This window comes from Castor canadensis, chromosome 12 (genome assembly GCF_047511655.1).
Source record: "Castor canadensis chromosome 12, mCasCan1.hap1v2, whole genome shotgun sequence".
Classification (NCBI taxonomy): domain Eukaryota; kingdom Metazoa; phylum Chordata; class Mammalia; order Rodentia; family Castoridae; genus Castor; species Castor canadensis.
Window position 1 is genome coordinate 128,847,508 of NC_133397.1, and position 12,878 is coordinate 128,860,385.

The 12,878-nt window shown below is 52.2% G+C and overlaps 1 protein-coding gene across 4 annotated transcripts in view; it reads left to right on the forward strand.

Moving 5' to 3' along the window:
* The window catches only part of Bcar3 (BCAR3 adaptor protein, NSP family member), a 119,952-nt gene extending 107,731 nt beyond the window's left edge, over positions 1–12,221 (forward strand). For all 4 annotated transcript variants that reach the window (XM_074050957.1, XM_020171837.2, XM_074050958.1 and 1 more), the window contains 5 exons: positions 2,223–2,338; positions 4,601–4,772; positions 7,240–7,351; positions 7,514–7,726; positions 11,614–12,221. In XM_074050957.1, coding sequence (XP_073907058.1) covers positions 2,223–2,338; positions 4,601–4,772; positions 7,240–7,351; positions 7,514–7,726; positions 11,614–11,792 — 792 coding nt within the window. In that variant the 3' untranslated portion in view covers positions 11,793–12,221. The remainder of the gene's footprint in view (positions 1–2,222; positions 2,339–4,600; positions 4,773–7,239; positions 7,352–7,513; positions 7,727–11,613) is intronic.
* Positions 12,222–12,878: the final 657 nt, after the last annotated feature.

The window sequence follows — 12,878 nt, forward strand, 5'->3', positions numbered from 1 at the left end:
GCCCCACCCCTCTGAAGTGTCTGGTTAGGAACCATGGGTCCCTTTCACCCATCCTGCAAGTGGACACTGCCCCCAGCTCACCCACACACACCCATAGCCTTTCTGCAACCTAGTCTTTGCTCCTAGAAGTGAGGCCAGTGGCTACAAGAGGTTGGCCTCTGGGGATGGAGTCTAAATCCCATCACAGGCGGTTCTTTCTGTCCCCATCTGTAAGGCCAGATCCAGCTGCCCAGGTGGTCACTGGTGGCTAAATGCAATACATAGTCCATGTAAAGCTGTGGACACTTTGCCTGCCAGGGTGAGTGCTAAGCATACATTAGTACTATGCATGCAGACTTGATTGAGTGCCTACTGTGTGATACGGGAACTTGCACAGCACAGCTGGGCCGGCCGGGCCTTGAAAGGGGGATGGAGCTGGTGGTCACGGTCCTCTGAGATGGTTGGCTGGGTGAAAGCAGAAAGCACCCCACAGGTGTCAGGAAGGTGCATTCAAGGAGACTCCTGATTCAAAAGCCATGGGGAGAGAGGGACAGCCTGGTGGGTCTTTCCCCAGTAAGTCCCTACTGGGCTGTCCTCTCACCGGGTTCCTGCCATCGGTGCACTTTACCATGAGTGCGGTGTGTGGATCCTTGCCTGCTGTGCTGGGGGCAGCAGAGCCAGCTAGAGGGCTCTGCAATCCCCTCGCATTTAGAAGGTCCCTTGGTCCTTCCCACGTCTGACCCTGGGTCACTGCAGCAGCCTTGAGGCAGTGGGATGAGAAAGAATGGGCCAAGTCCTGAAATCTGGGGCAAGCAGGTGTGTCCTCAAGAAAGGGACTGGCAATGGCATATTTACACTGCAGATGACTGGAGACTTCTTATTCTCCAAACACAGATCACAAGATGCCTGCTAGCCAGTCCAGAACACAACTGAGTCAGTGAGTCATTCTTTAGCCTCCCTACTCCCTACACAATACGTGTGAATTAGACTGCACCCCAGAGAGGTGCATTCTGTGGAGCCTGTGACAGGACAGCTTTGAAACAAGTGAGGAAGTGTTCAGGACCTATGTCTGGGCTGTCTTGCCACGAGCAAAGTCTCTTTCCCAAGATCTGACCAGAATCTCCCCCTGCCACATGGCCAGTGAATCACAACTTAGATCTTCAAGTAGCTTTTAGGGGTTTAAGGTCAGATGAACCCTTTGCAGAGTCCTCAGGCAAGGAGAACTTAGCTGCTTGCTAGGCCAGGGGAAGCTGAGATCCAGAGAGCAGAGGCGAGGCACAGTGTGAACGCTGCATCCTGCTCCAGGGTCTTCCACTGCACAGCTGGCTCCAAGGCTTCTTCTGCACAACCTCAGAAGCCAAGGTCAGGTTCATAACTCCGGCTGAGCTCCCTGGAAATTCATCTGCACCGCTCGTGTGCCTGGGATGATTGTGGAGGAGGGGAAGAGGATGGAGGAGAGGAATTGCACTGTGCGTGCCCCCGTCCAGGCCTGGTTAGCCTTGCTTAGTGTGCTGGCATCAGTGTGCCATGAGGTGTCACAGCCCATTTTAGAGATACACAGCCTCAGTTGTAACGTTTCAATGTAACGTGTAATAACTGTGCCTGGTCAGCTAATGTCTGATCAATAAACAGATGTGGGGAGAGAGAGTTGGTTCGTTCAAAGATTTTCTTCAAGGGAGATCTCTCAGGCGGAGACATGGTGTGTTGAAGAACTTAGGTTTCAAATCACTTCACGTGTGTTTAAGTTTCCAGACGTACAGTGCATTGACTGCGCCCAGGAGAGGCGTAATTAGGGTGATAACAGCAGGCCCGGACTGTTCAGTGAGAACATGAGTGACAGAGCCACTGCCGAGGGGAGCCTGGGTGCCGTTCTGCTTCTCCACTGCGCAGGATGGCACACAGCCGTCCTGTCGGCAGCAAAATATCGCAGCAGGATCCAGCCTGGGTCAGACCAAAGCTCGAGCGGCCAGTGTTCTCTGGTTGGACGAGAACACGCATCAGACCTGCAGATTCTGCAGGCCCGTGTAGGGGTCACCCCCAGCCTTTTCTTCTCTGTGTCCTAAGCTTTATATTGTAGCGTGTGTGTTAAGATGCCCCAAAAACCATGTAAGAATATCGTCAGCACTGACGTTCATATAGAACTCAACATCAAGTCCATCTGCAGTGGCCCACTTGAGGACGTTTCTTTCCACATCCTCAGTTCATGCTCCCTGGTGAGTGAATTTCACCTTGGCTCCTGACAGGTTGCTAGGATTCTTGACGTTTCTGAAGAGATGAAGAGGAACATGGGTGTGAGCTCGGGGCTGGAGCTCGTGACCTTGCCACATGGCCACCAGCTACGCCTGGACATAATCGAAAGGTGAGCGGCAGTGCGTCTGTGTTTCCCACCCTTTCAACCCTGTCAGGCCTTGGGGTCGCAGGTTCCAAGAGGAGAGAGCAGCCGCCAGCTGCACAGAGTCACGTCACTCCAGGACACGTGCCCTGGGCGCTCTGCTCAGAGGCCTGAGTGACGCGTTCCTGGACTTGCACAAAGAGACTGTGCGGCACAAGTCAGGGACACAAGTGCCGTGGTGGATGTGAGAACGCCCTATCTGGGGCTCATGCATCGGTGTCACATCCGGCCTGCCTGGGGCCCGAGCCAGGGCGGTAGAGATCTTCCTGCTTAGGTTGCCTCTGGCCAACTCATGAGCTGGGCCCCTTTGTCACTTTGGAGTCTAAGTGTGCTTGAGAAATTAGGTGGGGGTTGGGAAGAACAGAGTCAGAGCAATGCTTCCTTTGGGGAACATGGACAAATGGGGTCAGAGGACAAGGGTACCAGCACTCAGCTCTCAGGCTTAGGAATGGTCTCTGCCCTCTTCTCACCAAAAGCCAGGGGCCTGGGCATCCGCTAAAACACACACTCAGTTCAGAACTGAGGGACACACAGCAAGGTGTGTCTTTAAGCAGTTCAAGACTGGACTTCCATATGACCACAAAAGCTGGCCTTTTTGACACATGAAAACAATAGACCATCTGGAGTTTTCTGTTTCTGTAACCAATGTCTGGTAGTTGTGACTGTGTGTGACTTTCCACGATGTTCACAGCACTGACCGGTTCAGCTTTCTGGGAGGACAGGGATCACAGTAGTCACCAGACACATCTGGCCATTGGGCACCTGCAACATAACTAGCTCTACTGAGGAATGCAATTTTCAATTTACTGAAGTGTAATTAGCAAGGCTGCCCTTTCACATAATCTTGGGGGAGCCATGGCTGTCAGGCTGTTGGGGGACTCAGTGTCGTCCTGCTTTGGCCTCAAGGCTGCAAATGCCTCCCGTCCTCAACACCAGAATGGCGAATCGAAGACGGAGGGAGGAAGAGGCCTGTGGACTTTGTTCAGGCACATCCGTGGTGTGAGGCTCTGGGAAATGACAGACTCAGCTTCTGAACAGCCTGTTTTTCCTGATGAGACTTCGAGACTCCACCTCCTCTCTCCTCAAGCCCGGGGCCTCCATTCCCCTGACACTCCTCTTACTGCCACTTGTCATGAGCTACGTTTCAGCCTGAAAATTCCCCAGGCCCCAGGCCTAATGGACCTGTGCAGGGACCCAGGCTCTGGGTTCCAGATGTGGCCAGCAGGTTCGGGCTTTTCTCTTGGCTGTTTTCCAACTGTCACTGATGTCAGCGTTCTTTTTGCTTTTCTCCTGATTGCCACTTGCCTGTTGCTTCTTAGCTTGTTTCCTGTCCAAGGTGGACTTGGGAGCCTGGGGAGTGGTTTATTACAGTGTGCTAACTAAATAAAGGCCAAGATCAGAGGGGTTCTGAGCTGTTGAGTGACGTCACTTACGTGCTTTGGAGCATCAAATAAAAATCACCCTCAGCACACTGAGCTGAGCGGGGCACTTGAGCACCTCCTGCCGCAGACCACCGGTGCATATGCGGCAGGTGCCACCCTGAGCCTTCACCCACAGTGGCACAGGCCCCTGGACCAGTAAATAGACACGACCGCTCAGTTAACCACTGACACAGTGCTCTGGGTCTGTGAGTTGACCTTGTGGGCCAGGGTTGTTGGGGAGATGAGATTCTGACTTTATTAGGATCTGACCTTCTAGCAAATTCCTGCCTGTTGGCTCTTCAAACTTTGTCCACATCCCCATTCACTCTGTGGCCTCCCCGCTGGGCTGCACACCACCATTCTTCTCTCCCCTCTCTGTTCTCATCTTCCTGATCCGGCATTTCCTCTGTTTTCTGCCCTTCCTGTTCCCCAGCTCAGGGGGCTCAATGGCTGTGGCCCCCAGCTTCTCCTAGAGTGTGTGTGTCTGTGTGTCCGTCGGTTAGGTGGCCCTCGTGTCTCTTGGACCTCGCTGCTGGGAGCACAGGCAGCCACATGCACCTCTGAGGAGCTTTGCCTCAGGAACTCCTCTTCAATGCCGAGGTCCAGGGTTGACCCTGGCCCTGTTTCACTGGACTTTGCACCCTCTTCACCCGCCTGGTCTCTGCTCAGTTCAACTTTCCAAACCAACCTGAGCATGTCACAGCACGGCAGCAACAGGCGTGTCAGCCGCTCCGTCTCTGGCCAACTTGGTGTGGTTTTCTCCTAGTTTGGGTGACCTGAGCCTGACCGCTGCCTTCCTCCCTCTCAGACACAACACAATGGCCATCGGCATCGCTGTGGACATACTGGGCTGCACAGGCACATTGGAGGACCGAGCGGCCACCCTCAATAGGGTCATCCAGGTGGCGGTGGAACTGAAAGACACCATGGGTGACCTCTACTCCTTCTCCGCCATCATGAAAGCCCTGGAAATGCCCCAGGTAAGGCACCTGCGTGTGCAGCCCCTCAGGAGTGTGGTGTGTGCACTCAGTGCTCCACAGAGGCCTGCACACACACTTGGCAAGTCGCAGACCGTTTTGTCAATCTCAAAAGACAGACTGAACCTGAGCAAAAGCTGCTCGGGGGGCCACTGAGAGCAGTGTCATGAGGACTTTGTTCTGTTTATAAAAAACAGCGGGTGACTGATGACAGTCCACACTGTCTTTGGTGTACACTACGGAGAGTTGTCCTCACAGACAATCAGTGACCCTGAGAACCAGCGAGGACGAGGCTCTGGTCCTCCCATCGAGGCTGTTTTCGTTGGGTCCCGGGCCTGCAGGTAGTTTGGGTGATCATGAGGTTTATGTCAGAGACTCACTGGAGTGGTTTGTCTCAACGTCTTGTCTCCCAGTTGCCTCACGCAGACTCTCCAGTTAAACGTTCAGACTCCTGGCTCACCTGCCATATCCCCCCCAATTAGAGTCTCTGAAATTGAGTGTTTGAATTTATCTGCCTTGGCAGGGGTGTTTTAGCACGAGTGTCACGCTTGAAAGCCTGTATTTGAAATCATACAGGCCTCTTAGAGGAGAGTCACCTGCTGTCTTTATGGCTCAGAATCCCCTTTCCCGTTCTGTTCTTTGCTAGCCAGGTGCTTGCAGGATTTGGGGTTTGAGATCACAGCCAAGTCTACAGCCAGCCGCACACCAAGTGCTGTCTTTAGCTCGGCTGTTTCAGAGCCACCGGTCCTCTCTGAAATCCTGCCCGGTGTTCAGTGAGGGGAACAGTCACATGTCCTGCAAGTCAGCGTGCCAGGAATACAACTCCCTTAAGAATTAAAGCCAGATCACCTTAAAAACAAGAAGCAGAACAACTTAGTGCCCTCAACAGAATTTGGGGGGGGTGGTCAATTGGAATTATTTCAAGAGCTTTCAAAGTCCCCAGGAATGCCACAAGTTTGTAGGATTGATGTCTAAACTAAGCAACCCATAAATTCTGCCATATTTCCCACAACACGATTTCTGTGTAACAGGATTTATACTTTTTTACCCCAGTATTTTAAATTTGTTTCGCTTATTTTCCCTCATGGCAAACTGTCTATAATTTTTGACAGCTGAGCCAAGACCGGGCTGTGTGTAGAGCCTCCTCCAAGTGTGCCATGGGGGTGTTTTGTGGGCTCACATGGTTGCATCCATGATGTCAACCTCAGCACTGAGGGACTTTTCCCAAACCACCCCAGCGTGCCTCCGTGGGGTTCCCTCCTGTCCAGTGGCGTCAGGCCTTTTCCTGTGGAGCCCCAGCAGCGAGGGGCCACCATCTTCCCGGGTGCTCGGGCTTGGGGTGGGCCAGGGGAGAGAAGTGGCATTAGTAGGAAAACCCAAGAGGAGAGTCACGTCATTTTGATGTGGTCATCCAAACCTGCCCTCCTTCCACATCCAGGGAGGGCCTCCCCAGACTCAGGACTCTTGTGAAGGGGGAGGCAGGGAGAGAGGAGTGGCAGAGAAGAGGGCGGTGTGGTGGTGGCCTGGGGAAGACCTGCAGCCATGGATCCTTCTGATCTTCCTCTTGATACAGAGGGACTTGAGAGGCCAAGGCAGTGAATCAGCTCTACCACTGGCCAGCTGGGAAGGCCTGGCAAGTTACCTTGTCTCTTCTGTTTTCTGCTCTGTAAACCGAGGCCACAACCCCTGCCTCATGGGGCACTGTGGGGAGTCAGTGGAAGTCCCCAGCTGTCTCTCATTTTCCTGAAAGGTGGCTCCCTTCCTTGTTTCACTGGAGAGCTAAAGACACCTGGGCTGGCTGGGTTTGCAGTGTGGGTGACTTGCAATGAACAGCAATGACCATGCTGTTCCCAAAGAAGTGACTCAGGACTGGGATCACGCAGCCTGGGCAGCCTGTGCGCCCAGATCTTATGCACCGCACATTTGCACCCCCTTCAAGTGCAGCCTCGCCTGGACACGCGGGAGCAGCGGCCAGCATTTAAGATACATGTACCCTTTGACCTGACCGCTTCGCTCCTGGACATGTACGCTCCCGGTATTTTCATGCACGTACATGTTTACAGACTCTCACAAGGCAGTTCTGTGATAGGAAAACGTTTAAGCTCTCACGGAAGCTACAGAGTGGAACATTACACAGCACGGCAAAATAAGGCTGTTCCACAGATGCTTGTCCAGAATGATGTCCACACAAGGTGCAGAGAGGCCTCTGCAGTGTGATGCAGGTAGTCTTTTGAAGCCTGTGTAGACACGGCGCACATATAGGCGATGGAATCCAGCTGCTGTCTCCAGGATGGGCCACCAGAGCAAAGCAGAACACGGTCAGATGGGGCTATGACTTTTTCTCTGGACTCCCAGCCTCTTTTGACATTGTCACCATATGCCTTTATCTATAACCTGGTCCAAAACTTAAGCAGAAAGGCAATCTTTTTAAAGAACCCTTTCCAAAAGCTAGCACCTTTCTTTCTTCCAGATCACAAGATTGGAAAAAACATGGACTGCCCTGAGGCACCAGTACACTCAGACGGCCATCCAGTACGAGAAACAGCTGAAGCCCTTCAGCAAGCTTCTGCACGAGGGCAGAGGTGAGCAGGGGGACAGGCCGTCGAGGGTGACGGGTTGTGTTGTCTGTTTGTCTGTCTGAGCTGCGCAGGGCACAGCTCGAGGACCTGGGCTGGCTCGAGGTCTCGCAGTGTGTGCAGAAGGCCTGAACTTGCTGCAGCACGCCTGTCCTCCTTGTTCTTCAGAGTCCACGTGTGTCCCCACGAGTAACGTATCGGTGCCACTGCTGATGCCTCTGGTGACCCTGATGGAGCGGCAGGCCGTTGCTTTTGAAGGGACTGACATGTGGGAGAAGAATGACCAAAGCTGTGAGATCATGCTGAACCACTTGGCCACCGCCCGGTCCATGGCCTCGGCTGCAGACAGCTACCGGACGAGCGCCGAGCGGACCCTGGCAGGTGGGAGCGGGGTGCCAGGCGGGAGCGGGGTGCTGAGCCGCGCTCTGCCCTGGGCGGGATGGGAATGGAAGCGCACGGATGCTTGGTTACTAAGGGCACGGCAGAGGAGAGGAGAGGAGAGGCTTGGGAATCCATTTCCCGTGTGACTGCTCAGATGACCCAGTGTCGTTCGGAGTGTTCTGTGGAATCTGGTGTAGAATAAACAGACAGGGGCGAGAGAGTGTGGCACTGGGAAAGGTGAGGAGGAGGTTACTTCGGTGTCACTTGTCTGCGTTCCTCTGCCTTCCCACGCACTCGTGCTCTGAGCATCTGCCGTCCGTCCTGGAAGTGGCATGAAAACTGAACTTTAAGTACTAAGGTGACAAAGCAGGGGCCTCAGGCACAGGCTTGGCCCGCTGCAGCACCAGGCTGAGTGGCTGTCCTCAGGCTGCTTAGAGGCCTTTAAAGACTTCAGCCATGCAGGAGAGCAGGGTGTGCGATGGCAGCACGCATGCAACATGACTGATCTGATCAGAGACGCAAAGAGGAGGTGTGTGGGGACAGACAGCTTCCACAAGAAGAAACACCCCATGGATGGCAAAAGCACAAAAGTGGTTAGCCACAAAACAGAGAAGGGAAGGATGGGGACCCCACTCAGAGGTAGAGCACGGTCCCAAGCGAGCGTGGGAAGGGAGGGAACCCCAAATACTTGGGTTTGGACTCTGTGACCTCAGGACTGGCCACAGCTGTCAGGAAGGGCTTAAAACATGGGCAGGTGTGGTGGCTTATGTCTGTAATCCTAGCTTCTTTGGAGGCTGAGATCAGAGGATCACAGTTCAAGGCCAGCCTAGGCAAAAAAAAAAAAAAAGGTTGTGAGCTCCATCTCAGTGAAAAACTGGGTGTGGTGGTGCTTGCCTCTTATCCTAGTGACGGAAGGAAGCTTAAAATAAGATTGGGGTCCAGACCGACCTAGGTAAAAAGCGAGACCCTGTCTCCAAAACATCCAGAGTGAAAAGGGCTCAAGGTGTGGCTTAAGTGGTAGAGCCCCTGCCTTCAAACCCCAGTACCACCAAAAACAACAAAAAAAAGGGAGCGAGTCACCTGGCAGGTTTGTGTTTTAAAGGGCATCGTCCTGGTGTCTGTGGCCGAAGGCGGGGGACTGAAGACAAAGCCCCTTGAGGAAGTAGGGGTTGGGAACAAGGGCTTTAACCAGGGAAGCCGTGGGGTGACTCAGATCCATAAGGGGAGGTCTGTTCGTCTCACCCTAAAAGGCGCGCTGCCTCAGAACCTTAAAAGATGGGATTACAGTTTGCAGTGCGTCTGCTGTAGGTATAAGCACCACAAATTTGGGTTGTTTTCTCTCAAAAAGTCCTTGGGTTCAGCAGTGTGGGACTCAAGCAAGGAACGCACACAACTCGGCAGGTATGGGGTGCCTGCCTAGGAGTGGGACGAGAGGTGGAGGGCACTGGAGGTCGCACAGACCAGTATTTTATGGGCTTTTGGGGAAGTGTGCAAAGCCCTTAAAGGTAGCAGTGGGATTGTTCACAAGTCCCCTCTGCTGGAAGCGACTGTGAGAACGGTAGGGGAGAGATTTTACACCAGCAGGGCAGGGCTCGGGGTGCGTCATGTGTCACTTGGACGGACGAATGAACGTGATCGTCAGGAAAGCAGGCTTCTGTGATCCAGGTGGCGGAGTACCCATAATGGGGTAAATGATCCCAGCGGCGAGACTTCTCCCAGCACCGCTGCCTGGCCCTCAGGCCTTCAGGCCAGAGTGGAGGGTCAGGAAATAAGCCCACGCCAGTGTGATCAGCTAATTTTATTTTTTTATTTTCTTCAGTAGTGAGGTTTGAACTCAGGCCCTACACCTTGAGCCACTCCACCAGCCCTTTTTTGTGATGGGTTTTTTTTGAGATAGGGTCTTGCGAACTATTTGCCCAGGTTGGCCTCGAATTGCGATCCTCCTGATCTCTGCCTCCTGAGTAGCTAGGATACAGGCGTGAGTCACTGACACCCAGCTCGGATGATTTTTTTTTTTCTGCTGTTGCATTTTTAAAAAATTAGGATATATTCCTTGAACAGGGGAGAGTCCTTGTGATAATTCTGGATGGACCTGTACTGTACATTAGTTACATCGCCCCCATTGTCTCTCCCCCTCAATCCCCTCCCTGCCCCACTTAAAGCAATTGCAAGAGGTTTCTTTGTTCTGTTTCGTACAAGTATATGAAGTCCATCCATCATATTCCCTCACGTTCATCTCCTTCATTCACCCTCCCCCGTCACCAGCTGATTTTTGACAGTTCACTGGATAAAGTACCGCTTTTAATAAACATCCGCAAAAAACAAGCATCTGAGCCCTTCCTTCATATCACACACTAAGCCAAACTGGATGGGATGCCCAAAATACAAAGCACAGCACCAAGCACCTATAAGAGAACAGGAAAAATCTCTGTGCCCTTGATTTAAGACACAGAAAGCATGACCTGTAACAGAAAACGGTGACAAATTGTTAAATTTTGCCCTTTGAAGCAAACCATTTAGAAAGTGAAAAAAGCAAAACACAGAGAAGACACGAAAACATAAATGGAACCCCAAAGACAGAGAATCTAGAATTGCTACCAAAAAGAACAGCATGCTGGGTACCTCACACCTGTAATCCTGGCTACCTCTGAGGTGGAGACTGGGAGGATCGGGGCTCAACGCCAGCCCAGACAGTAAATTATCAGATCCCGATCTCGGTGTACCTGTGATCTCAGCTACTCAGGAGGCCTAGGTAAGAGGATTGCTATCAGAGGCTGGGCAAAAACATGAGACCCTACCCAAAACACAGCTAAGAGCAAAAAGGAGAGTGGCTTAAGTGGTGGTATACCTGCCTAGCAAGTGCGAGGTCCTGAGTTCAAGCCCCAGGATGGCCCAAAAGAAAGCAACTCCAAGTTCTGAGTTGACAGCATACAGATAAAGTGAATCCCTGTGTGAATACGAGATGGTTTGACCATTTTGGAATAGTTTATGGCCATTTCTTTAAAAGTAAACATAAACTTACCACATGGTCCAGTACTTCTCGTAGAGAAGTAGATACATGTTCACACACGGACACCAATGACATTACTCACAGTGGCCAAAAAGTGAAACCGTCCACAGTGCAAATGTGCAGGAGCTGATGAATGGATGAACCAAAGTCTGGCAGGTATGTCCGTGAACAATGACTACTACTCAGCACTGAAAAGGAGTGCACATGCAACAAAGGGGTGAAGAAAGGTTGTGACCCCACACTTGTGGAGTTTATGGCGAAGGCACCACGATAGCAGCTGGACCTGGGGAAGTTACGGGACTGGTGCGGAGACTCAGGGACTTTCTAGGTAGCTGTACTGTGGTAACCCACCTCACCCGAGAAGGCCCAACTGTGTGGCTTGTAAATCCTACATTCCGAACAAAACCCAACCAGGTGCGTGACACTTGCACGGCAGCCCCTCCCCAGGGCTCCCACGCCCGGCTCCTTCCACCCACTCTGATGGGCTGCCTGGCACCTCAAGGCACTCGGGGTTTGAGGCTGCACGAGTAGATCCAACCTCTTTCTTCAGAACATTGTTTTCAGGCAGGCTTTTGTGCTTTCTGCCTGGGCCAGCCCCAGACCAATTTTCCTGTCTACACCTGTGGAGGGCCTCAGTTCACAGACTTACAGCCACCACATCCATCCAGCTTGTTCTTTGCGATGGGGCCTCGCCAACTTTTTGCCCAGGCTGGCCTCCTGCTACAACCTTCCTCTCTCCGCCTCCCCCAAGTAGCTGGGATTACAGGTGTGAGTCACCTCACCAGGCCCATTTCCATCCACTCTAAGTAACTTTTCATTCACCATCAACAACACTGTTTTTAAGCAGAACTGAGGTTATCTGTTTGGTTTTTATTAGGTTTTCAACCAGATGAAGAAATGAGTGATATCCTCAGGACGGAATTTCAAATTCGGCTGCTGTGGGGTAGCAGAGGTGCCCAGGTCAATCAGACGGAGCGGTACGAAAAGTTCAACCAGATTCTGACTGCCCTCTCCCGCAAACTGGAGCCCCCTTCTGTGAAGCAGGCGGAGCTCTGACCACCCAGCTTCAGCTTCTCCAGCTCCAGCTGGACTGGGGAGGCCCATCTCCCGACGGGGCACTGCCGTGCAGACCTGACAGATGCAAGTTCTCAACGTCCACAGGATGTTAAATATGTAGACTGCACAGAGCACGCTTATTTATGAATGGTTTAAAATTACTACTGATTCTTAAGCGAGTAATTTATTATTAAGGTTAACTATTGCTAATGTCGGGGAACTTGAGAAGCGCCTCGCTGCCCTGGCAGGGTGCAGCCTGTGATCGTGGTGTGTGAGCATTTTAGTTTCAGCTCCATCTCAGATAAGTGTAGATGAGTCTACAAGAACAGCACGAGACGCTTCAGAAGGTATCAGTTGTATGATATTCTCTGAGTATGAACGATGTAAATAGTCACCGATGAAAATAAATACAGCAATCTTTTTGTGAAAGAGTTGTAGCCGGTCTCTTCAATACTAACTCACTTTGCTATGACAGTTCTACCGCCTGGCCTCTGGTGGCACTTTCTTCTCTAGCCACTAGATCGTGACAGTAAACCAAAATGAATGGAAGCGGAATGGCAGCTGTAAGGTTTCTTCCCTCCCAGACAGGGTGGATGGTGGCGAGAGGCAGCACCCTCCCCGGCATTTGACTGACTCCTGTTCCAAAGAAAAGCTGTCATGTCCAGGGATGATGATAGAGCCAACAGCGCATGTGTAGAGAGGGACAGGAGGGGCTTTGCAGGAACTGGCGTTCGTAATTATGCAGGGTGAGTCCCATGACGGCATCTGCAAGCAGTGGCGGGGGGGGGGGGGGTCCTGGGACTTCGTGGCATGGCTGCAAAACTCCTCATGATCCTCCCGGTGGCCCAATGACTCCTCCAGTCTCCTCTGGAAACTCCCTCACTCAGAAATAATGCTTTTCGAATCTGGAGGTTTCCTTAATCCATTCAAGCTACACCTCAAGAAATGAATTAACCACTTGTATGTGAAAAGCAAAACCAAAACAAACACTCACAGAACGCAGAGTATGTGTTTTTAGAAAATGCACATGAACCGTGGTTTCCTCCAGCTGTGAAGTTCACCCATCCCTAATTCATTTTCTAGGTG